The sequence below is a fragment of the Aotus nancymaae genome, unplaced genomic scaffold (assembly GCF_030222135.1).
Source record: "Aotus nancymaae isolate 86718 unplaced genomic scaffold, 86718_ANA_hifiasm-v0.15.2.pri h1tg000088l, whole genome shotgun sequence".
Taxonomy (NCBI): domain Eukaryota; kingdom Metazoa; phylum Chordata; class Mammalia; order Primates; family Aotidae; genus Aotus; species Aotus nancymaae.
Window position 1 is genome coordinate 11,153,678 of NW_026988503.1, and position 24,224 is coordinate 11,177,901.

Here is a 24,224-nt window from a genome sequence, read left to right on the forward strand (position 1 = left end):
CAAGTGGGAGGAACATTTGTAACTTAAGAGTTCTAGACCAGCCAGAACACAGTGTGACCTCATCTCTAAAAAAATTTTTAAATTAGCTGGGCATGGCTGGAGGCATATGCCTATAGTTCCAGCTATGCAAGAGGCTGAGATGGGAGGATTGCTTGAGCCCAGGAGGTCAAGACTACAGTGAGCTAGTGATCACACCACTGCAGTCCAGCCTGTGTGACAGATTGAGACCACCTTAAAAACAAAAAAGCCTTCTTTTTATTCTTTTTCCACAAATTCCAATTTCCTCTGGGGTTCATTTGACTTTCTAGTAGTGACACCTGTACACATACACAGTACAAAATGTGAATGTACCAAATCTCAAAATGATTAACATAGAAGTATGCCTCATGAGTTGAATTAATTTTTTTTTTTTAATGTTTGAGTGATTCCATTTATTTATTTATTTATTTATTTATTTATTTATTTATTTATTTAGATGAAGTCTCACTCTTGACACCCAGGCTGGAGTGCACAATCTTGGCTCACTGCAGGCAACCTCTGCCTCCTGGCTTCAAGTGAGTCTCCTGCCTCAGCCTCCAGAGTAGCTGGGATTACAGGTGCCTGCCACCATACCCAGCTAATTTTTCTATTTTTAGTAGAGAGGGGGTTTCACCATGTTGGCCAGGCTGGTCTCGAACTCCTGACCTCAGGTGATATGCCTATCTTGGCCTCCCAAAGCACTGGGATTACAGGCATGAACCACCGCGCCTGGCCTATTTTTTATTTTTTTAGAGATGGGGTCTCACTATATCGCCCAGGCTTGTCTTGAACTCAGCTCGAGCAATCCTCCCACTTCTGCCTCCCAAAGTGCTGGGATTATAGGCATAAGCCATCGTGTCCCCGAATTTACTTTCAAAAGTATACTTAACGAACTTAAATAATTCAGCACAAAGTCAATAGAAATGTACTTTGATATTCAGTTTTAAAAGGAGAAGAAAAGGCCGGGCACAGTGGCTCACGCCTATAATCCCAGCACTATGGGAGGCCGAGAAGGGTGGATCATGAGGTCAAGAGATCGAGACCATCCTGGTCAACATGGTGACCCCATCTCTACTAAAAATACAAAAATTAGCTGGGCATGGTGGTGCATGACTGTAGTCCCAGCTACTCAGGAGGCTGAGGTGGGAGAATTGCTTGAACCCAGAAGGCGGAGGTTGCGGGGGAGCTGAGATCGTGCCATTGCACTCCAGCCTGGGTAACAACAGTGAAATTCCGTCTCAAAAAAAAAAAAAGGAGAAGAAAAACCAAATTCTATTAAATACCTTAACACTAAAATGAAAGTATTCAATGGCTCAAAATAAATACTTCTGAACCATAACTCTGTAGTCTTAAATATAGTATATCTATGATATGTCACTAAAAGGCATAATGTTTGAAAATGTCATAGCACAATAATTATGGTGATTTGCCCTATCAAAGTAATAAAACTGAATTACATGAATCCGTTCTTAGGGATACATATTTATTGTTTCATTGCACATTTTGCATTATATATTTCTTATAACAGAGTCAAAATTGATTTGGAATTTTTGTATCATCAAAATCATGGGCCAGGCACTGTGGCTCACACCTGTAATCCCAGAACTTTGGGACACTGAGGCGGGTGGATCATCTGAGTTGAGGAGTTTGAGACCAGCCTGGCCAACATGGTGAAACCCTGTCTCTACTAAAAATTCAAAAAATTAGCCAGTGTAGTGGTGGGTGCCTGTAATCCCAGGTACTTGGGAGGCTGAGGCAGGAGAATCACTTGAACCCAGGAAGCAGAGGTTGCAGTGAGCCGTGATCATGCCACTGCACTCCAGCCTGGGCAATAAGAGCCAAATTCCACCTCAAAAAAAAAAGAAATCAGTATAATCATGTAACATATACCAAAACATATTGCTTATTTTAATCTCCTTCACTTGGCCTGAATATTCTCATCTTTTGGGAAATATTAGCTACAAAACATTCCAATGTGATTATTTAAAAGTCTAAAACCTACAACATCGTAATCCAAAAACTAGAAACTGTGATTTGAAGAAGAGATCTTGCTGGAATATTTTTATTTTGTAAAGAACTAATACCAAAAATGAGGATATAGTTTCAAAGATTTGAAGTCTCTAAAAATGTCTCTGTGAAATAAGCACACATATACTTCCTTGATAATCATATACATTTTGATTTTTAAAAACATTTTTTCAAATTCAGAACATATTTCTTCAACTCTCTTTGTTTTCCTTAGGAGAAAAATCTGAATATTAGCCCAATTTTTAAATTACGGTGTTAAAAATCTCAGAAAAGTTCATTCACTCCTCTGAGCATGTAAGCAACACCTTTTAACCAGAACATAAGATTTTTAGAACTATACTAGAAGTCACTACCTTTTTGTATAATCAAAATAGAAAACCGTATGCATTTAGAACTTAACTATGAAACAGAAGTTAATTTACATAATGAATACTCAGAGAGAGGAGAGAAGGAAAGAAGGAAGAAAAGAAGGAAGGAAGACTCTGTATATCACTTTTTCTAAAAAATGGAACACAAAGAGTGTCATAATCATCATGTTTTTGACTCTTACTGGGAGGTGGCTCACAAATTTACCAGCAGATATTGTTACATTAAAGCAATTTCAATGCTCTAATAGAAGGTTATGTATTTGCAATGGAAAGTTACTTGAATTTCACACTATAGAGCTGTTAGTGGTAAGTAATTACACAACTGTATTTCCAATGATGAAGTCCCATATCTGTGCTTGTTCCCTTCCCAGTGGAAAATATCTTGTGAAGCAAAGAGTGGCTAAGGGATTCAAGAGGAGGAAAACACATACCATAAAATATAATTAAGAATTGTGGAGGCTGCATATGACAAGAATAACCATAAAAAACAGATACAAACCAGCTGGCTGTTAACAACTTCTGAGTTATAAAAATCTTAAACCTGCTGTAAAGCACTCAATTCGATTTACATAACCACAGAGCTGACATTCCTTTTAGGCTCCTCTGTTGGGGATTTTTTTTTTTTTTTGACATGTTTTAAGGCAACATAAAAAGCAACTGTGGAAAGAAGACATGTATCATCTTACACAGGAATTCATTCCTGCTTTAAGACTGGACTTTCAAACTTTAATCTGAACCTCTTCCCTTGAAGTGGAAAATATCTTTAATGGACATTGGCTGCCTGATTTTATAGGATTAGCTTTTAGATGTTCATGTTTCTAATAACACTGATGCTTTCTCTGTATGTTTTGTGTTGTGTGTATTTGGATCATTGGCATTATACAATTTCTGTTCAGTGGTACCCATTCAAGAACCAATATCCATGGTCTATATGAAGAGAATAATATTTTGGTCAAGCATGACTGAAACAACTATAATTTCTTAGAAACCTAATGATGCAGACAGCATTCTACAAAACTAACATAGCTTGCTGTAGGGAATTAAAAATAAACAAAATAAAATAAAATCAATTGTACATTGAGTGAAGTTTTGATGTATAAGTGCTGGCAGCTGAAATTGCCCAGAGCACAAAATGAGCTTTCCTGTTTGATAATTTGCTTGATTCACTATGTTGCTACATGCAGGGTATTTTATGCCTGACTTATATTTAATCCAGTCACCTGCTTAATGTTAGAAGGGTCATAATTGTATACAAGGGTTTTGAACTTACAGCATGTCAATATTTCAGATCTGGCAGATAAAATATGTATATCCATTTTCAAGTTTAGAAACTTTAAAATATGTTTGGTAACTTTATTTAGGGTTATAATAAAACACAAAATCATTCTATTTTCACTAAGAATAAAGTAAGCAAACATGTTGGGGTCATGAGACAACCATAGCCCCATATATTGGGAAGAGCAGAAGCATGGAGTTATGATTTCAAATTCTCTGCCATTTTCTGGCTGATTTTGAGCAGCAAACCCTAGTCTAATTTCTCATTGTACTACATGTACCACAGAAAGTTGTTGTGAGATGATATAATATACGAATGTTTAAAATATGTTAGGATTTTAAATGAATCTCCAAAATATTTTTTATGTAATGTGTAAGCTGCCTTTTGTTATGTTAGATTATGTTAGGAATTATAGTTAACTCCTTCAGTTCTTTAGCCTGTGCAATTATTTAAAACAGAAATTACCATTAAGAAAAAGAGAGAAATCAGTCTAGCTGTTACAGAATAAATAATCATGATTTTCTTTTTAGTCACTGACAAGTTTAAAATGACATGAAATGTCCAATATCTAGTGATGTAAAAGTGTTTAGAGAGTATTATGGATAAAGTGATGAAAATAATAAAAAAGGACATGAGATTGTTATAGAACATAATCTAAACAGGGGAAAAGCAAAAGATAAATTTTCAAATATCTTTTTAAGTTTTTTTGTGTTGTTTGTTACAAAGAATAACAGTAATACTAGCTATTTAAACACACAGGCACACACAGACACATACACATATATAAATGACTCATAAAAACAATTTTAGTTTTGTTACATTGTTTTATCTTGAGTAAATATGAACTTAATCACTAGCAAATATCTTAGTACACAGTAAAACTAAATTTCCTGAGATATTTTCAATTTAATTTTTATTAGGTTAAAATATAAGGGTTTTATTTTGTTGTTGTTGTTGCTTAAATCTGTCAAAGGACAAATTAAAGTAGCAGGAAAAAAGCACATGATTTACTATGTTCTGGGATATTACAACATTTTCTATACAATAGAATAATTAATGGAATGCTATCAATATAGACCACCTATACAGATTAACACATCTAAATATGATATAATCAAATGTGTATATTTTATATTTCAAACACTTAACTCAAAAATTATATTGTTTCCATGTAATCCCGAAAAGGAGGATAAATTTCCTAGATTATATGTTCCCAAAATAAAATATCATATGAAAAGTTTTGAGAAAAAAATGACCCCTTAAAATTAAGTTTATTTCTATTTCATAGGCAGATTGAATCTTAGAATTAATAATAATAATTATAAAATTATCCTAAATGTAAAACATCTCTCTACAACACACCTGGGAGAGAGTAGTCAAGGCATTTCTAATGAGATTTCCATGCAATATGGTCCACACAGTTTCTCAGTGCGCTCATATTTGAACCATTTTCCCTTCCATGAGTGATAATCACTTGTCCAGTCCTGCCTTCTGGAACAATGGAGAATTAATCTGTAACCTCTGTAACTATATCCAAAGACAGTGATCATGCTCCCACTCAGAGCCCCCATTCTTCTCTAAATATTCTCATTTCCTTCAACCAATGTTAATATAATAACTTACAGTTGTGATTACCCAATTTAGACAATGTTTTCTATCATGACCTCTCAAGATGTAACAACCACAAATGGACACAATACTTTTGATATCGCCTAAGCAAACAAGGCTGCTGCCAAAACAAAGCAGTATGTAGAGCTTGTCAGCAGCCACACAGCATCAAATTTAAAATAGACTTCAGTGAATCACCACGTTGGCAACGGTACACAGAGGTTTCGTTCCCAGATGTAAAAATCTTACTTATGTTGAACACATCAAATATTATTGTTAAAAGGGCTCAGGATGAAATCATTTGATGAATACACGATTTTTTAAAAATCATGATCAAAATATAATAACCATAAATGAGCACAATGCTGCTGATAAACACGTAAGACTGCCACATCATGATTCAGGAAATAGGCCTGGCAGTCACTTTAACAGTCTTGAGCAAGAAAAATCAGTGCCAAAATTTATTCATCTGTAAAATGGAAATTGCAATAACTACCCAAAGAAATTTTATCAGCATTAAATGAGCTAATATATGTAAAAAGGACTTAGTAACTGAAATATGATAAATCCCAATAGATGGTAACAATTATTAATACTCTAATGATCTAAAAATTACACATTCATTATCAGTCACTGATTGCCTTGAATCTTCAAATAGCCACATCACATACTTTGTAATACCGTAAAACTCATCTATTTTTCTACAGAAATAAGCCATAGGATTTAATTTTCATATATTTGTGTTGTACAAATGAAATTTTGAGTCGAATCATACTCTTTTTAAGCCAATATAAAATGCCACTTTCCACCATAATGAAAATAATTATTCCTTTAACCCCTAGTTTTCTCTTCCTCTTTGAAATATATATAGTGCTTTTACGTAACTCTCTTGGTATTGTTACTTTGTACCTTCAATTATAGTTTACTGAGTGGCAATGTCATTCGTCTTTGCAACTCATCATAAATATTTGTTGAATAAAGGAACATTTCTAAAGTGCATATTTCACAAATAAATTTTTAAATAGTTATGAGTATAGTTTATGATAACTAATACTCATTTCAGATTTTTTGCAACATTAAGATATTCTATTTAATGACTATAAATCCTTTACTTATTTGGAAATAAAGGGTGTGTGTGATTGTGTGTATGACTGTGTGTGTGTGTGCATGTGTGTGTGTAACTTCTCCAACTGAGAATAACGTGTCAAAAGTAGATGGCAGAGTTAAACAGCATCACAGCAGAGACAATAATTCAATAACACCAATCAGTTATCTTTTGCTACTTTGCTTCCTTCATCAGAACTTAGCCTCTGCTAAACACAGGTTTCATTAACAACTTTGCCATTTTAAATGTTTTAAGTAAAACCGAAGAGGAAAAGGATGAAAAGAAAGAGGATAAAGTAAAAAAGCTAGATTGAGAAGATAGACTTGAGGAGTAGAGCCTAGGTTCTGATGAAAAACATGCAACAGATACATGCTTTCTGGTCAAGCAATTGCTGGAGAAAGGATTCAAGGATTGACAGCTAAACAAAGTGCTACTGGAGCACTGAAATGTAGAGAAATTCATGCCCAGAAATTAAAGGAAATTGCCAGCATCACACAAATATCCAGTGGTTAAGGTTAATCAACCTTAAGGGGACCCACATACACATAAGAAAAAGCCCAGTTTTATAGAGTCCCAACTATTAGCTTATCTAGCTCTGCTGGGTTTCAGAGTGAATATAAATAAGAAATAGAGATTCTGGAGACTCCAGTTTTTGAATTGTTTAAAAAAAACAATTCACCAGGTATTTGTCAATACTTAATCAAATTCACACAGCTATTTCCAATAATATGGCATGCAGATTTTCAGAGTGCAATATGTAAAATTTATTAATACCCACATCATTTTTCATTTAAAACAGATTTCAGTGAATCACCTGTTGGAAGCAGTACATTGAGGTTTTATATTCAGATGTAAAATCTTAGGTTGCAAACACCCAATGCTGTTGTAAAAAAGTCTCCAGTGTGAAGTAGATTGGTGAATACACGTCAAAAAAAATCATGATCAAACCTGGCATTTTTGTTGACAGACTTTGTAGTGAGGCCAAAGGTGTAATTAGGCCAGAAAATTACTTTCTCACCACTAGAATTGTTCCCTTCAGGTCTTGAGTTATCAGTCCAGAAAATTTCATTAAACACTAAATTCACTTTAAGACAACTGTCAAAATTAAGCAGAGGTGAGTCAAGTCATGGTCCTAATATTCAAATCTCTCATTTGGATTTTGAGATTCAGTACGAAATAAAAATGATATAGGTTCATTTTTCTATGAAGACGAAACTTTTTGTGAATTTCAGAAACAACCAGTTCTTTTCGAAAACAGGATAAAGCAGAATAACTAAATACATGTAGAATTTGCAATGCTTACTAGCCATCAATGTTGAAACAATCTCTATTCCCTGTTCAACAAGATCTTGGTGTGAAAATAATAAAAAATTAAAGTACTTACAAATATTATAGATGGAATCCAAAGAGGGAAATGATACTAATGACATAACTGTGAATTTATCATATTTGCTTTAAAATAATGGGAGTTGGCTATAGTATATTTATGAATAACTGGTTAACCACATTTTGAGAAAAGTGGAAAGAAATAGGATACTCTGGTACATATTTCATAGGTAGATGAGCAAGAACTCAGCATTAATAAACAAAAATGAAATATACATTGTATAACATGGTAGGATTAGGAGTGACACTTTCATATATTTCAAAATGTTACAATAATAACTTACAAATTGAATATTTGAAAAATAGGTTCAACTACTTTTGCAAATTATATCAAACAGTTTAGTGTTTAATATAGCATCATGAAAAGTGTGACCATAATTTCTGGAGCCAAAGAGCCTATGCTGAACTGCCCCTGGATGCCAATTGTGACATTATTTAACCAGGTGCTTTATCAATTGCACAAATAAATAATAACACAGAGATATACTACTAATGAGCAATAGGGTAAATGAAGACTATAAGAGTGAGTTATTAATAAAAGTTAAGTTCTTTTTCAATTATTTAGGGTTAAGTAGCATGCTGGGGACTTACGGCTAACACTATAATGTGTTGAACTATTCATAACATTTGGAAATAACTCTAATAGCATAAAACATTTGTCAGTCTATTAGTACTGCATCATTTAGCAAACAAAGTGCAATGTAAAAGAAAAAAAAAGGTTTAGTAGACTTTTCCACACTCAATAAAGTGATAGCTAAGTTAGAACTAAAATTCAAACATAATAGAATATGAATGAATTAAGCTTGGTCAAGAATTTGGAAATATAATTTTTAAGATCTCTCAATATATCATTTTGGTACACCTATACCATACCGCCAAATAATGCGACTGAACATCACGACACCTTAAAATGTAACTATAAAATATATAACTCTTCAAAATGTAACTATTTGAAAACAGTCCTTACGCTTTCCACCAGTATGATGAGAGAAATAAAATACTATGACGTTTATGGTGTAAACTAGTGACTAAAATGCCAACAACATAAGAATTTAACTTACATGTCCAATACATATGGTGGTGCTATAAGAAGCTTTCGAAATTAGGATTAAGTATATTAATGAAAATCTGAGGTTTTTTTAAAAATTTGACTCTGTCTTTTAACAAGTTCGTCTATGAATTTTTTGATCCATGAAAAATTCAATTCATCTTGTTTCAATTCTGCTCAAAATATTGTTACCCTAAAGAGATTAATGGATTCCTTGGAAATAGCATAAGTTACAGTGAAAACAAGATTTATAATTATTTATCCCTTAATTCAATACCCAACTGAGCCCTTCAATTTGAGCAGACTATTTAAATTTTGTGTACCTTAATAGTCATCTGTTAAATGGGACAGACAACACCTCCCTCATAAAGTGACATGAGAAATAAATGAAATGATATATTAACTATTAGCAAAGTTCCTACCATGCAGTAGTTACATATTGTTTGCAGTGCCTTTTGTTTTAATGAATGTATTATATTTATTAATTGAATCACATTTAATTTCACAATGTTTTGTCCAGAGACTATGCTAGCAACTGAAGATGTAGTGGTAAACAAATATATAGACATAAATATTGATTGCATATATGAAAGAATTTGAAATTTTAAATTAAATGCACATGTATCTGATAACTTGCTTTTATTTCTATTGATTATATCCTATGTAAAAAGTTTAAATGCAAGAATATCTATAAAAGAAACATGTAAGGAGTACTATGTAGATAAATTCAAGCAATTACTTGGAAACAAATTCAAATATTTTTCATTTGCCAAAATATTATTTATTGTGGTTTATATCTGCAATATGGCCATGGCTATTCTAAATCATTTGATGAGAATTATAGATTTGAATAACCCTTAGAAAAATGATTTTTAAGAAGTAATGCTCTCCTTGAATATACTAATTGGGTTTCCAAATTTGCTACTTATGAAATGCTAAAGCTATGCATTTTATCATATTTATTATTAAAAACAAATCATTTGAACATGTAATGATCAGTAATAAAAAGATGACATAAAAATATGTCCAAAGAATAAAGAACCCTGCGTGCTAGTTCATATGACATTTTAGGAACAAAACAGTGATATTACGTAAAAAATGAATGGGCACGGTTGCTCATGCCTGTAATCCCAGCAATTTGGGAGGCTGAGGAGGGTGGATCACCTGAGGCCAGGAATTCAGAGCAGCCTGGTTAACATGGTGAAACCCTGTTTGTACTAAAAATACAAAATATTGGCCGGGCATGGTGGTGCACACCTGTAATCCCAGCTACTCAGGAGGCTGAGGCAGGAGAATCACTTGAACCTAGGAGGCAGAGGTTTCAGTGAGCAGAGATTGTACCATTGTACTTTAGCTTGGGCAACAAGAGTGAAACTCCATCTCAAAAAAATATATATATGAAGCAGCTGCGGATGTCAAATTTTATATACAGTTTTTTTCATATACATAGGAATATATACTCATGAAAGACTATAACAAGGGATTTTCAATAATATTTTTTAAAGAGAAACAAAAAACAGCAGCACTGTCAATTTTGTACATGACTAAGAACTCACTTTAAATCTCTCTCATTCTCTTACAGATAAAAGAAACAGGGACAGATAATGATAGTCCATGGCACATGTGTTTAATTATAATCCTGAAATTTAAGACATTAATGCATAGAAACTCCAGAAGCAACAGATTCTCTTGAATTCAGGCCAAGATCAACAGTGGTCTAGGCAGAATTGGCTGGACATACAGTCAATATATCCAAGGTAAAATGAAGATTGCTGTTGAGATGATGGGTTGGTATGCTAATGGCAGTGATAATGCTAACAATTTTTATGATCAATTTTAAAAAATCAAAGGAAGCAAACCACCCCATTTCGTTAAAATAATGGCATTGGTATTTGGTGGAAGTATATATTTCTAAAATGTCTATATTCCAATAGTTTTCTCTCATTGATACATATAGTATTTTATTATAGATGATTGATGTGGAACTCACTCTAATTTCAGAAATTCATAGAATATTATTATGTCATGAAATCCATGCCGAGAAAGCAATTGCCGTTATAAATCAAAAAGACAACTCATATGGACAGGTCATATGGTAACAGGCTCTCCTTGGAATAGTATCCTTAAATTTAATTTATTCAATAAATTACTTAAAGGTTAGGTATGATGAGATGAATTTCATGCTCAAATAACTTCAAAATATCATTATATTGTAACATTAAGAGATTAATTTTCTTGGAATTTAGAGATACTTGCATTTATATTCATTTGAATCAACATGGTTCCATGGAATTCTACTTAAACATTTTCTCCCTAATATAATTCCCTGGAAGGATTTTATTAAGCAATATGAGACAATAGATAATACAAAGGGCATTTACTGCCATAACAGATAAATGAAGGTACCCAAATAGAAGAATACATTTTAAAAACTTTCACAATGTTACATTTGCAAATTTAGAAAATAGACGTTTTAATAGGAAAACAAACAGGTCCAAAACTTGACTTTTAGGGAATAATGCTTTACTTGAGGGACTAATCATTTTATTGCCTTTAGTATTAAATATTTTATATGTTTAAAGATAAGCTTGATGATATAGCATCATATTTGTAAATCAAACCCAAAACAATAACCTGCATTTGCATAGCCCTTTGGAATAAACAAAGAGGATTACATCCCCTTTAATCCTCAAAAACTCAACAGTCTTTCCTGAAATTATATCCTTACATCCCAGGAAACAACCTCAAATAATTAAAAAATACACATTTAGAAAAATAGTCTCTCCAAAAGTTTTGCATTTCTGAAATGAAAACTAATGGAAATATGTTTTATCTGAACAGAATATTCTATCAAAAAATTGATGTAGACTGTATTTCAATGAATTAAATATGAATCACAAAATTCTACATATAATTGACAAAAACAAATCAATGACATGAGAAGAGAATTGTATCGGAAAAAAACATATTTTATTTGATTTTATTAAAAGATACAAAATGAATTTTTTAATAAAAATAAAGAAATGGGCCCAGTGTGGTGGCTCACACCTGTAATCGCAGAACCCTGGGAGGCTGAGGAAATGGGATATCGCTTGAGGTCAGGAGTTCAAGACCAGCCTGGCCAACATGGTGAAACTTTGTCTCTACCAAAAATACAAAAATTAGTGGGGCATGATGGTGGGTGCCTGTAATCCCAGCTACTTGGGAGGCTGAGGCAGGAGAATTGCTTAAACCTGGGAGGTGGAGGTTGCAGTGAGCTGAAATCAAGCCACTACACTCCAGCCTGGGCAACAAGAGCAAAACTCTGTCTCAAAGAAAAAAAAAATGATTACAACCTGATGCTGTAAATATGGCAAAGAACCCATAATTCCCAGAACTACTATATTTAAACAGAGATAAATAACTGGTATTCCATGTGAAACTAAGCAAAATATCTGTTTCATAAATCATCATCATAAAACTCTGAATCAGATATTATCTTGCTATGTCACACTTTGCAAAGTGTTTTGTGATAACGTTAGCTCAGGGGTCCCAAACTCCAGGCAACAGACCAGTATAGGTCCTTGGCCTGTTAGGACCTGGACCACACAACAGGAGCTGAATGGCAGGTGATTAAGCAAAGCTTCATCTGTATTTGAAGTCACTCCCCATTGTTTGCATTAGTACCTGAGCTCCATCTCCTGTCAGATCAGTGATGTCATTAGATTCTCATGGGAGCAGGAACCCTATTATGAACTGCACATACAAGAGATCTAGGTGTGCGTTCCTTATGAGAATCTAATGTCTGATGATCTGTCACTGTCTCCCATCACCTGCAGATGGTGTGATGAGCTGTATTATTTCATTAGATATTATAATACAATAATAATAGAAATAAAGCACACAATAAATGTAATGTGCTTAAATCATCCCAAAACCATACTTCCCCACTCCCCCAAAAGGTCTTCCACAAAACCAGTCCCTATGTCAAAAAGGTGCGGGATCGCTGCATTAGCTTACAATGTTCTTCACAAAGTCCTATCAAGTAAGAGATATAGCAGTATTTATGATGGTGGTTTTTAGATGATAAAGTAGGTATTTCAGAAGCCAGGTTGATGTAGGAATATAATCAACAAACTGGGGTCATAAAAACCAAAATTGACTAGAACACAATAGGTACCAATATCTACCTATAATGGCCGAACAAGTGAGGCGAGGTAGTGTTACTCAATGTCACACAGCTAGCAGGAGGGATGAGGAAGAGAATAAAGGCCAGACCTTTTAGTTTCCAATTTAGGAATCAACTCACAATACCGTTTGGTTTGAAAAATAAATTTCCTTTAAAGAAAAGAGTCATAGCCTAATCTACTCATGTATTGTAAAATTAGCCAAAAAAAAAAAAATCATGGTAGTCTTTCTAGGAATTAGGTTTGTGGCAACTTTAATTAATGTGAAATGGTACAAAAGATCTTTAAATAGTTTAGTCTACTGTATATATCTTCAGTCATATATCAACAAGTGAACATGATAAAAAGCTCTCACATTAATTATACTGACTACTTCCTTAATGAAGTGAAAAAGTGTTTGTGTAATGTGATTCAATTTATTGAGTTAGGTTACAGTTTTATCATTTTGAAAATCAGCTTCATTGTTTACTTTACAGCATGTCAATTCATTTCCAACAATTAAATAGCTCAGCATACAGCCATAATCAATTGAAAGCAATCTCCATTTTTAAGCCTACTACCATTTGTAATATGCAAATTTCTGAAAGCAATATATAACAGTTTGAACATATATTGTAACCATTGCAATGACATTTTACATCCTTAAAGCTTATTTTGACCCCCAAGTGCAAGTCTATAAAGAGAGTTCAGGGTCATTAAGTCACTAAAAAGTAAACATTTCATATCCAAATTTCAGTGTTATGACGTAATACTATTAGCAAAATCTATAGAGTATATGTGACTATGGATAGCTTGACAAACTAAGACTTCCTATACCTAAATTACACATTTTAAAAGTGATTAATTTAATTTTTAAATCAAATGGAGTTGATTTGAGCATAGAAAGTTAGCAGTAATATTGAATAACACTGGGATCAGCCTGTTTAATTACAATAACATTTTACCTTTATCTAGCTTCATCATTTGCAAGATGCTACTATAAACTGTGTCATTTGACATTCATGACAATCAGAGAAGCATAATTTTGATATAATAAAAAGATTCTTTTTACAGGTGAAGGAAATAAAGAATCAAAAATTTTGAATGGTCGGCCAAGTGCGGTGGCTCACACCTGTAATCCCAGCACTTTTGGAGACCGAGGTAGGAGGATCACGAAGTCAGGAGTTTGAGACCAACCTGGCCAACATGGTGAAACCCCATCTCTACTAAAAATATAAAAGTTAGCCAGGCACATGGTAGTGGGCGTCCATAATCCCAGCTACTTGGGAGGCTGAGGCAGGAGAACCTCTTGAATGCAGGAGGTGGAGCCAAGACTATGCCATTGCACTCCAGCCTGGGCAACGCAGCAAGACTCTGTCTCAAAAAAAAGAAATTTGAATGGCTCAATTATCATACATTTTAAAAGCCGTGTACCTGAAATATTCCTGTGAATTTTGGGGGTTGACTTTTCCCTTTGGACTTTACTTTTTAAATTGGAAAGTCAAATCAAAATAATTCTAAGTAAAGTTCAAGGTCTTTTATTTAAATACCTTAGGGTTTATGTCATTGTGTTATCATTTCTGATGGTGTTTACTATTTAAAATAATACAACATATTCCCTCCCTATTCCAAATCCTATCACAATTTTAAACATTTCTTTATGTGATATTCAATAATTGCCATTTCCTCCTGTTGACTAATTTTACAGCTATGGAACCCTTTAGGGTTTCTCATGAAAGAAGGGCAGAGAGAACAAAAGAAAAAAGATACATAAAAATCTCTTTCAATTGGAAAAAAAAAAAGGATCTGTTAGCTTTACCATAGTCACAGTTTTACTCAGAAGCCAACTATTCCATCATTAAAAAAAAGTGTAGTAAAAAGTATGATTGCTTAAAAAGATAAAGCATGCCTCTCTAAAGTAATTTTAAGCTACCATACAAAAAGCTAGGAATGAATTTAAGAATGGGTAACTTTTAACTAGAAAGACACCATGTCATGTTTGGGGTAAAAATCAAAAGAAAATTCAAATAGAATCTGCATTTTTCATAATTAGAAGGGAACAAGGTGGTCTTCCCCAACCTACCTCCCTCTCAATGCAAAATTGCCTTCAAATTTAACTAACAGCAGTAATTATAAAGTGGGAAAATTCACAGCAATGATTAGGGAGGGAGAAAAAATTTTCAAAAAATTGTATTGTTTCCTACCATAAACAATATCGCCTATTGAATAAATTAAATAGAAAAACCATGGCTGACAACTTTTCATCCCAATATTCTCTTGAACATTTCTGTCAGAAGGAAAAATTGAGGTTTTATTAGTAATCCATTCCACTTTCTGACAGTTCTTCATACAGCAAGGCTCTTTCTTATGAAAGCCAATGTAGACCTCTCTGCAATTTTAGTCTATTACTTAGATTTCTGTCCTTAGAAGTGTACAATATGATTCTATTGTATCATCCACTTTAAGGTTTTCTATAAGTCTTCTTAAGACTAAACATCATGATCATTTCCAAACTGCAATCAGCATGACTGTTCTCTTAATTCTCATGAGTTTGTCAATGTCTTACTAAAAATTTTGGTGCCATGACTGGACATAATATTCCAGATGCCATCTGCAGTTTAGAGCAAAGTAGTAGCTGTTTCCTTTTATCTGGACTTTATATTCTTATTTATTAAGCTTAGGTTTATATTAGCACTTTCCAAAGGTTATATTAGCACTTTCCAACATTGACTTAAATTGTTGCAGAGTCGAATAAAATTCTTCGTCATTTTTCATGCAGAATATGTTTAAATCAGGTCTTAAGTTAATGAATGAATAGGGTAATAAATGTTTTGGGACACAAATTGCAAGATTTTATAAACTCTATGATCTTTCTGGCTCTTGCCAATTGCTCTAGAAAGTGTTCCTGCCAACACTTTCATAGAAATTTTACACCTTTACAAAGGACAGAGTAAAGTTGTGAAACTTATTTCTAAAAAGCATGGAGAAAATTTTTAAAGTTCCAACATTTTATGGTTAAATCTGTAATAACTAACCTATAGCACATCATTAAGGGACAGAGTTGAAGCTTTGAGGTTAGCCTCAGAGGGGAAAGCCTATCAAAGAGAGAGATGAAAAAAAAAATACTGTTTATCTTGTTTTGCATTAAAATAAACAATATTTGTATTTCTCACGTTTCTTGGTTAGGAAGGGACAGAAGATCATAGCAGCACCTCCTACTGGCCAAAAAATTATAGCGAGCAATAAAAGACGACAGGTGGCACATCCATTATGTAACCAAGGGATTAGAACACTAAGAATTTCACAAATAAATGGATATCTGCAAAGCTACAGAGCCCCAGGTAATCTATACAATAGCCACTATCATAATCAAAAGTTGACTCTGAGCCAGGCGCGGTGGCTCACGCCTGTAATCCCAGCACTTTGGGAGGCCGAGGCGGGTGGATCACGAGGTCAAGAGATCGAGACCATCCTGGTCAACATATCGAGACCATCCTGGTCAACATGGTGAAACCCCGTCTCTACTAAAAATACAAAAAATTAGCTGGGCATGGTGGCGCTTGCCTGTAATCCCAACTACTCAGGAGGCTGAGGCAGGAGAATTGCCTGAACCCAGGAGGCGGAGGTTGCGGTGAGCTGAGATCACGCCATTGCACTCCAGCCTGGGTAACAAGAGCGAAACTCCGTCTCGGGGAAAAAAAAAAAAAAAGTTGACTCTGAAAATCTGATTTTCTTTTCTTAATGTAAATAAACTTATCTTGTAGAAGTAGGCATCATATTACTAAAAGGAAGCAAATAATACCTTGCAATTAGTCAGTTAGGGACATTAGCAACTTCATTACGGTAAATCTACTGAGAGACGTGTAAGCAGATTGTAATTCTTAATACAGACCAGTGTAGGCATATGAGACTACAGAACTCAACAGAAATTTGGAAGAGAGAAATAAATTAGGGAAGAGAGTATGGTAATTTTCTTCTAGATTAAGTAGATGAAGACTGTCCAGAAGTCTAGTAATACGTGGTTATTTAATTATGTCTAAAAATAACAGATCATTGCTCTAAGATACTAGAAAGAAAATATTTTTATGAATATCTATGCTAGTAACAGACCTGGGGCATGCTGTGATTTAACAAAAGTACTCTGTAATAATATATTATAGGAAAATAAGAAGTAAATATATTTCTTATGTAGTTCGTCATAACAAGAGCTGTATTTATGTTCAGTTAAATTAAGGAATATATTTCATGTATTAAATTAATTATATATCAAGATACTGGGGGTACAATGAAAATTCTAATCTTTAAGGATTATATAATATAGTACAAATGTAGATATATATACCCATATATGCAGGAATTGTAAAGACTTATATGTTCCATGCTGCTATGTTATTTCTATAAATATCACTTCTCTAGAGCATCAATTTAGAGATATAAATTCTATCAACTGTTGATGATTATGTTTAAATATAACCATCATAACCTACAAACAAACAAATAATGCCTTCCATATACTTAGTATACCTCCATTAGGCTCTAGACACTGCATCTTTAATCTGGAGCCTAACTGTGCTTAATGGGATTTTAGAAGCTACATTTACACACCAGTGTTTTAAATCTGTAATCATAAGGCATAATACTTCCTCTCAGAAATCCTTTACTAAACATTTCTTAGCCATATTCATTGAACAAATATTTAGTTTGAATATCTGCTCTGTGCCAGGCAATATTCTACACACCAGGGATACCAAAGTGAACAAAATAGGCCAAAATCTTCCAGAGGCTACGTTTGTGTGCGTGTCAACCACATCCCACTTGGACTTCTCATAATACTTAGCCTAGAAACTTGCTGGGTGCGGTAGGCCGCCCATGGCCTCCAAAATCAAGCCCATGTCCTAATTCAGGAAACCTGTGAATGCTACTTTGTATGGAAAAAAAGTTCTTTGCAGATGTGATTATGTTAAGGATCTTAAGATAGGGAGATTATCCTGTATTATCTAATGTGGCCTAAATACAATCACAAGTGTCCTTACAAGAGAGTCAGAGGGAGATTTTACACACACACACACACACACACAAACACACACACACACACACGAAACATTACTAAGGAGACAGAAATTGGAGCCAGGCAGCCACAAAACCAAGAAATGCCTGCAGCTCCCAGAAGCTCAAAAAGGCAAGGGCTGGATTCTCCCGGAGAGCCTCCGGGGGGAGTACCCTGCTGACACCATGATTGCAGCCCAGTTATGCTGATTTTGGACTTGCAGCCTCCAGAACTCTGGGAGTATAAATTGTGGTTTTGCCACTAAGCTTGTGGTAATAGGTTATGGCAGGCACAGGAAACTAATAGAGTGCTGCATTCAAGTTTGAAACTAAATAAATTGCATGATGAAGTCTAATGTTTAGGTTGGCCTTCCAAAAAGTAAAAACAGAAAAAAAAAAGAAGACGACGTATCATTTAATTTTTCTCTTCAGGAAAAATACAAAGGGAACATGGATTAAGCAGTTACAGGTTTAATGTGCTATCCTCAACAAAATGTCTAGTTATCAAACCTCACAAATGTTCCCTATATAAATACATAAGGACATGAAAACACATACAGTCCTATTGTATAAACATCATGTGTTTAAATAGTTTATATCAGATTTATTCTTCAGATAAGGCATGCAGTAGATTGTTATGTTTAATTTATTAGTGAAGACAAACCATTTGTGGCTGTTCGACTTGTGCATTTTTCTCTTTATGAACTCACAAGTTCTCCTTACTTGTGAGTGTCCCAGTTAAATACAGAGCATTTATTATAACCAGTTTCTCAACATACAAGGCATAGGTGTTTTTTGTTTTTTGTTTTGAGAAGGAGTCTTACTCTGTTGCCCAGGCACCTCCTGGGTTCATGCAATTCTCCTGCCTCAGTCTCCCAAGTAGCTGGGATTACAGGCGCCCACCACCACGCCCAGCTAATTTTTGTATTTTGACTAGAGACAGGGTTTCACTACGTTGGCCAGGCTGGTCTCGAACTTCTGATCTGTTTAATGGATTTAAACTATTACGAATGCTTAAAAGAGGTTGTTTAGATATTGTTTCTGTTTACTAATATTTAGTAGAAAAAAAGAACATTAAATTTGAAATATGTTTTTGGATTAAATATCCACATGAGAACATTTTTCTTTAAATGTATTAAAGATAAGAAAGTTTCATGAGATTAACTCTAGATTAATATTACCTCGGTCCAGTATTTTTTCCAAAACGATAAATTTGCAAGGTATAAATTCTTACGTTTTAAGCATAAGGTATGTGTGTATTATTGCTTTCTTTACCCTGAATTCATATCAGCTACATGTCTATAAGATCACAATGAGAGAAAAGAGATATCCAAGACACAAAACTATAAATCATTCATTCATTTAATTTGAGTGTACTTTTTAAAAAGATATTAAATAATCTTTTATATGTCAAGGGCAAATACTTGGGATTCAATTAATTCTTAATATTTGTATAAAAATTGTATTTCAAAATAATTTGCATACTGACTTAAAGATAAAATCAGAAAGCTGGCAAATACACTATCCAAATTGCATTCCTGGACAAGAGGGGAATATTCTGAATTCCTAAATAACCCCTTTCTTAATTTTAAATAGACATCATTTTATAAAAAGTATGAATATTACTGGAAGTCTGTTGCTAGGATGAATTATTCCAAACTGGTGGTTATTATCAGAAATGATTTATGACAAGTGTTCAGTCAAAATAAATGTAGTGACCACAGCAGGAGGTATTGCCTTGTGTGACTCTACAAAGAACTTTCTTTCTTTCATTAACTTCAACTTCTGGTTGCTATGGCATCCAGTGACAACCATAACTTTTAGAAATTATCACCATCTGCCCACGCCCCTTCTAAGGTTACACACAAGCCCACTCAAGCAGCCAAAATAATACATAAAATTTCCAAAAGCAATCTCAATGTTTGTTGTTTTCTTTTCTTTTTGTTTTTGTTTCAAGTATAGATACCTAAATATTTAATATTAAGACTGGAAAAATACATTTTTTAAAAAATAGTCTTTTTTTCTTCCCTTCCTTCCTCCCTTCTTTCCTTCCTACTGGCTCATATACCCTGTTCTAAAAAACTAATCCTTCCTCCTTCTTTCCTTCCTTCCTTCCTTCTATCCTTCCTTCCTTTGTCACTTTCTTTCTTTTTCTCTTTCTCTCCTTATTTCTTTCTTTCCTTTCTTCTTTTTTTCTTCTTTCTCTCCTTCCTTTTCTTCCTCTCTCTCTCCCCCTTCCTTTCTTTCTGTCCCTCCCTCTCTCCCCTCCTTCCCTTCCTCCTTTCCTTCTTCCTTCCCCCTTCCCTTCTTTCTTCCCTTCCCTCCTTCCTTCCTTCCTTCTTTTCTCTCTCTCTCTTTCTTTCTTTCTTTTGCCCAGACTTGAGTGCAGTGATACAATCACAGCTCACTAGAACCAGGATCTCCCAAACTCAAGTGCTCCTCCTGTTTCAACCACCTCAGTAGCTGGGACTACAGGCACAGGCCACAACACCCAGCTAATTATTTTTTTTAATTTTTGGTGGAGACTAAATCTTGCTATGTTGCCCAGGCTGGTCTGGAATTCCTAGCTTCAGGCAATCCTCCTGCCTCAGCCTCCCAAAGTGCTGAGATTATAGGCCTAAAACCCGGGCCCAGCCTAACACCCCCTTTCTAACCCAGTTTATTCTCCTAATGATCCTCCATTTCTTCATTCTTCTCTAGAACATGGCTGCTTAAGATCTTTTTCAGTATAATGCTTAATAAGCTTTTCGGGTTTGAAACATATAGGAAAGAATAAAAGTAAAATGAGAAGAAAGACATAGTGATTGATCTAATCATTTTGTTTATTTTAAAACAAATGAAAGATCGTTAAGGTGAGTCAAATTGAAAATATCTTTGGTGTCTCTGTTCACTAAGCCAGGAAGTACATAATGTATTTCAGAAACAGTTCTTTCAAAAATAATTTAATATTTTGACTTGGGACTTTGGAATATGACCTTCCTTTATTTAGAAACTCTACTTACCCCAAAGTTGCTTGATGGTGTTAATTTGGTGAGGTGTTGCTATTTACATTTTGATGGTATCATCTCATTTAGTCATTGCTTTAGTAATGAAGTATTTATCATCTTCATCTTAAAAGATTAAATATTGGCAGACAATTTGGAACCAAATCTTCCCTATTATAATATGAATACAATCTAGAATACATTTTTTCTCTTATAACTGTAAGTAACAACTGAGAGTCAACACAAGCTTACCAAATACAGAAAAATGATTATTAAAATGGTTATTTAAAAAGAAAACCAGAAACATGGTTCATTGAGAGGTTAATCATGTCACAAAGACTCTGAGGTCTTTTATTTTACACTTGAGCTAAAAATCATGACAGGTTAAGATTTTCATATGTACTATAAAAGATTTTCCTATGTCACTCCCAAATCCCAAATTTCCTAAACAGAAATCTTTTTATCATTCAGTTAAATATAAATAAGGCTTAACAAAGTACTACCTATTTAATTTTTTCAAATCTCACATTGGAATTGGAGTATCAGGCAGTAGGATTCAGTTATGTGGAAAACATGACTAACTTAACAAATTGAAATGATGATACCTGCCTTGTAATGGGGCAATTTTTGGCTATTGATTTCATTTTTCTATATCTCTTTTTTTATGCACAAAATTAGTACAAAAACATTTTCACGGAAATTTCAAGAATTTACTATTAAAAATCTTTGGTAGCTGGGTATGGTGGTGTATGACTGTAACCCCAGCACTTTGGGAGGTCAAGGGAGATGGATCACTTGAGTCCAAGAGTTCAAGACCTGACAGAGCAACATGAAGAAACCCCTATCTCTAGAAAAAAAAAATACAAAAATTAACCAGGCACGGTGGCCTGTGCCTATGGTTCCAGCCCCTCAGAAGGCTGAGGTAGGAGGATCTCTTGAGCCCAGGAGGTCAAGGCTGAAGTGAGCAATAATTGAGCCACACTACACTACAGCCTGGGTAACAGAGTGACACTCTGTCTTAAAAAACAAAATAAAAATAAAAATCCTGCCAGGCACAGTGGCTCATACCTGTAATTCCAGCACTTCAGGAGGCTAAGGCAGGTGGATCAAGAGGTCACGAGATCAAAACCATCCTGCCTAACACGGTGAAACCTTGTCTCTACTAAAAATACAAAAAAATTAGCCGGGCGTGATGGCATGTGCCTATAATCCCAGCTGTTTGGGAGGCTGAGGCAAGAGAATCACTTAAACCCTGGAGGCGGAAGTTGCAGTGAGCCAGGATCACGCCACTGCACTCCAGCCTGGGAGACAGAGGGATACTCTGTCTCAAAATAAATAAACAAATAAATAATAAAAAAATAAAAATCCTTGGTGCCTTGCTGAAGAAAAATATTAAATATATAAAATGAACAAATAGCTGAAATAGCTAAAAATTCAACTCAATGGTTTTTGTTAATTATGCACAAAGGTGAATGAACTGTTTAGACATTATGGCAAAAATAAAGATGAGTTAGAGACAGTCATTCATGTCAAGAAGCTTCCACTCAAATATGAAATATGAAATAAGATTACTCCATGATTATATTAGAGCACACAGAAAGACAAATGTTACAAAGAAAAATAAAATACTGATATCATTTCCTGATGAAACAATAAAGATGGGCAAACATATGTTTACATAAATGAAATAATTAATGAACCCATTCAGGTGGTAGAAATCAAATGAATTAATTTTGCTCTAGTACATTATAAAATTTGTTTAGGTTATGGAGCTTATGCAGTCAAGACTATTTTTTTACTTATACATTTTCAAAATTCTAGAAGTAAACCTTCTTCAAATGGTTCTAATAGAAACATATTAGTTTGAGAAAAATTACCAGACATTTCTATTCAATATGGTTACTGTCTTTTGTTTGAATGCATGTCTATCAATTTCTGGAATGTTAAACAACTTTAAAATCCAAAGACCAGGGTTTGAATAACCACTGACAGCTATCAGTTGATTCACCTTGAGAAAGTCACTGATTTTCTCTGAACTTTGATTCCTTAATAAGAAAATAGGAATAATAATTTCATGTTTGATATTTGTGGTAGGATTAATTAAAATAACTTCTAGAATTGTGCTTAGTTAAGCTTTTATTTTATTTTAAATAAAGAAAAGATGGTAATCTGAATGCAGTTTTGAAATAAATTATCACAGTAACATTATCATAGTGTGCACAAAATATAATTGATGTGTGTAAATATCAGTGTAACCACCGGTATATATAAAAGCTATGATGTTGGCTGATTTTTAATATTTTTTGGCATAAGTGAGTAGCAGTCTTACCTGTTGGTGGAATTATCCCAGGAGACATGAGACCAGGGACAGAATGTGGCATGATGTGAGAGTTCTCTGGGGAGGTGACACTTTGAGTCCTCTTCGGAGGCCTTCCAGGTCTAGAACTGAAACAAACAAACAAAAAATTTTTACAATTAAGCTGTTGTCTTACACATCATTTCAAAGTTGTTTCAAGTGGTAACATGGACTGTAAATAAATTTGTTTCAAGGACGGTTGCTTTTGCAGTTAGATGTAATAGACTTCCATCACTAATTAGATTACATGCTGAATTCATTTTCCTCATTGAAGATCAGCCACTCCTGATGCATAATTCATAGCCTGCACCTCGTTACCTGCTTCTTCATATTAATATCTATACACAGTTTGAATTGCCTCGTTTGCATATGCTAAAGTTCTACATGCAGCCTTCAGCACGAAAATTATGCACTAACTTGTAATAATTATTACAGTCAGCCTGCTATTGATTTATGAGACTTTTAAAAACCAAATATGTGTAGTACTTGTAATGAATGATATTTTAAGGTTCTTCAGGAAATTAAAAGGCAATGGCTGCCTAAGGAAATGTTCTGCTTGTTTGATTTAATACTACAGTTAGCTGGGAGGTGGAATGAAAGAGTGATTCAGACCTATAGCACATTTTTCGATGATATGTTTTATTACTTCGCACTGCTAGCCTGATATCTAGATGATAAATGACAATACATATCTAATGTGTGAAAAGGTCTTGCAATTTCTTTATTTTTTGTCATTTAAAAGATAAGTCAAGTTATCATTTAACCCTTATTCTATTTAAGTGAACATCCCCTACTAAGTTACCTTACATTTAATATACTAAAATATATTTGAAAGGCTTAGGGTTATTTATAGGAT

General features: G+C 34.0%; 1 protein-coding gene across 1 annotated transcript in view; it reads right to left on the reverse strand.

The window, feature by feature from the left end:
• The window catches only part of DACH1 (dachshund family transcription factor 1), a 419,816-nt gene that overhangs the window by 215,736 nt on the left and 179,856 nt on the right, over positions 1-24,224 (reverse strand). The window contains exon 2 of the mRNA XM_012442858.2: positions 23,342-23,457. Coding sequence (XP_012298281.2) covers positions 23,342-23,457 — 116 coding nt within the window. The remainder of the gene's footprint in view (positions 1-23,341; positions 23,458-24,224) is intronic.